At 51.3% G+C, this 2,595-nt stretch overlaps 1 protein-coding gene across 1 annotated transcript; it reads right to left on the bottom strand.

Moving 5' to 3' along the window:
- Window positions 1-1,150: 1,150 nt before the first annotated feature.
- LOC119104327 (longitudinals lacking protein-like) lies at window positions 1,151-1,944 on the bottom strand. The gene is made up of 2 exons (XM_037228025.1): window positions 1,822-1,944; window positions 1,151-1,378 (listed from the first exon to the last, which is right to left on the bottom strand). The coding sequence occupies exons 1-2, from the start codon at window positions 1,942-1,944 to the stop codon at window positions 1,151-1,153; spliced, it is 351 nt and encodes a 116-aa protein (XP_037083920.1).
- Window positions 1,945-2,595: the final 651 nt, after the last annotated feature.

Genomic DNA, 2,595 nt, shown 5'->3' with positions numbered 1-2,595 from the left:
CGCTGTCCGGCGGCGGCGGCGAGGCGGCCGCAGCGGCGACCGGCGGCGGCTGGTACGCCGCCGCCGCCGGCGGTGGCGGCTCGGCTGAGGGCAGCGAGGCGGGCCGCGGCGGCGGCGGCGGCGCCGGCGCCCGGTGGTTGGCCGGCGGCGGCGTGTCGGCGCGGCGGCCCGGCTCGGCCGGCGAGCCCGGCCGCGGCCTCGCCGGCGCCGGGCTGCCGGTCGGCTCGGCGCCAGAGGTGCGCCGCCGCTTGGCTGCCGGCGGCGGCCGTGGCGAGCGCGGCCGACTGGCCGCCGGCGCCCGGCCCTCGGTGGGCGGGGACGGCTGCCGACACAGGGCCCGGGTCACCGCCCAGCACCGCTCGGGTCACGTGGCCGGCGCGGCCGACAGCGGACGCCGCACCTCACCCGGCCGCCGCCGGTGGCACGCACAGTGACCTTGCCTGACTTACCACTGGCGGCAGGCCACCAACTTCCTCAAAGAAGGGCGTTTCAACGTGTCCAAAAGAAAAGAGACGAGAGGAGCAAGTCCATGTGTCGGAGCAAAAAGCTCAAATAAGCACATGGGAAAGTTGTGCAGACGAATGATCCCACAGAGCGAAACCCATGCGTACTCCACATAGTGTTCGCGATTATCATCACGATCTTACTGTCAGCACTTATCAGCAACGAAATGTGAAAACCGGTCTGACGCAACCACCTGACAGGAGTTAAGTCGCATCGTCATTGTATGAGCCAGCGCATAATTTTGCGGATACCGAGACATGATTATTTCCTCTACACAAGGAAACTTCGGGAACAAGACCGTCATATGGGGTTCGAAAGTTGTCTTGCAAGGACGTCATTTTACACGTAACAAGTTGGGGACATTTCCTGCACACAACTGTCAAGCTATGCCTATTCTGCACGTCCCCAATACATTCCAATGTTGTTGGAGCGAATTTTCGAGCTTCAATGAAATCCACTCTACACAATGAAATTTTCATTACAATACAATACAACTGAAAAACTGATGCACATAACAGAACAAGGCTCAATAAAAAACTCACATTCAAATGAAAAGCATTTGCATAACTTCCCTCACAAGACTTGACCACATAGTAGTCATATCACTGAGCAGGTACTGAACAATTTGCTGAACCCTGCATCCCTGTTACGTAGCATCTCTGGTGCCTGATATGGTTTGTCGTTCGCCATATCCCACCTTGTCGTCATCCCCACTGAGACCGCGGATCTGCAGCATCTCCGCCGTCTTGATGAAGCTGGCCAGCTGGCTCTGGGCCACGTTCACACTGCCCTTGTACATGAACTCGATGATGGCCAGCAGGTCGGCGGCCGACGTGTCCTTCAGGAAGAACACCATCTGCTGACACGGGTTGTTCTGCAACAAGCCAACATGTTATAAGCGAAAATGTGGCCACAAGCAAGCAAGACCTGACATAACAATGTGCTCTACTGCTGTGAATCTTGAGAACATTCCCCCACAAATGGTGAAACAGTGTTACTATGTTAACACTGTTGATATGCAAGAACTATGGATGAAATGCCAGCTGAGTGAGCAAAAAAGAAACAGGTTATGCATGGACACCCAGTTAGCAGACATTGTGCATCATGGTTCTTCAACTCCGTTAAGCTGCCATGTGTGACAAAAAGTTGGTCTTTCTACATAGTTAAAGGCTGTCATTTTAATCCAAGGAAATGTGAGCCCACCAAGGACCATAAGTACAATCCCTGGCTAATGGTTGGCTCCAGTTCTTCACTTACTCTGAGGAGATCCCTGAAGTATGGACTGCATGCAGACAGCATCATTCTGTGTGCCCTGACTTTCTGGCCCTCACAGCACAGGGTGATGTCCACCAGCTCCTCATCTTGTCGGAGGTGGTCAAACAGAGAGGTGACACTGCTCTGGAACCCATCCCACTTGAGGCAGAACTTCTGACCATCCATTATCTGCAGAAAATGGAGCTGTGACAATCACTATGTCCTGCACAACCATGTGGCATAGTTGCCACACTGATGCCACTCATTATAATGTCAGCCATACAGTGGTCATAAACATTGGGATTCAAACCTTCACCTTCTTTACATACCCTATGCTCAGATTCATACCTATATTCCTTACATATGTACTGATAAAACATGTTTGCCTTTGTTCCATATTCCATACTGAGAGTGCTCTTTTGAATGCATGCCTACAAATGTAATGAAAACTTATATTAAAGGTGACAATGGCCACCAATGAAAAATCCCCATATAACCACATCCCTAGACAAACAAACCCCAAATAAATACCAGTTATGGTACTTGTATCAAGTTACCTGGTATCACCCATGCACATACACATTTGACATTCCACACTTATGACCAAAAAGCATCAACCTTCCAAAGCCCTAACTTAAAAGGCAGCAGTGGCTTCATGAATCATTCAACATAACTCATGTTCACCACTAGGTGCATCTGGATCCACCACTGCCAGTTTAGTTTACATGAGCCAGAACTTGCCTCGACATGATTTGCCTAGATAGACTGCCATGATTTAATTTGGTCAAAACATTGGCAAGTTTAAATATAACAACCATGCCTTTAAGCTGCCAATGA

Source organism: Pollicipes pollicipes, unplaced genomic scaffold (genome assembly GCF_011947565.3).
Source record: "Pollicipes pollicipes isolate AB1234 unplaced genomic scaffold, Ppol_2.1 Scaffold_6052;HRSCAF=7182_pilon_pilon_pilon, whole genome shotgun sequence".
Lineage (NCBI taxonomy): Eukaryota > Metazoa > Arthropoda > Thecostraca > Pollicipedomorpha > Pollicipedidae > Pollicipes > Pollicipes pollicipes.
The sequence above is the reverse complement of the archived record's forward strand: the minus strand, read 5'-3'. Positions and strand labels throughout refer to the sequence as shown.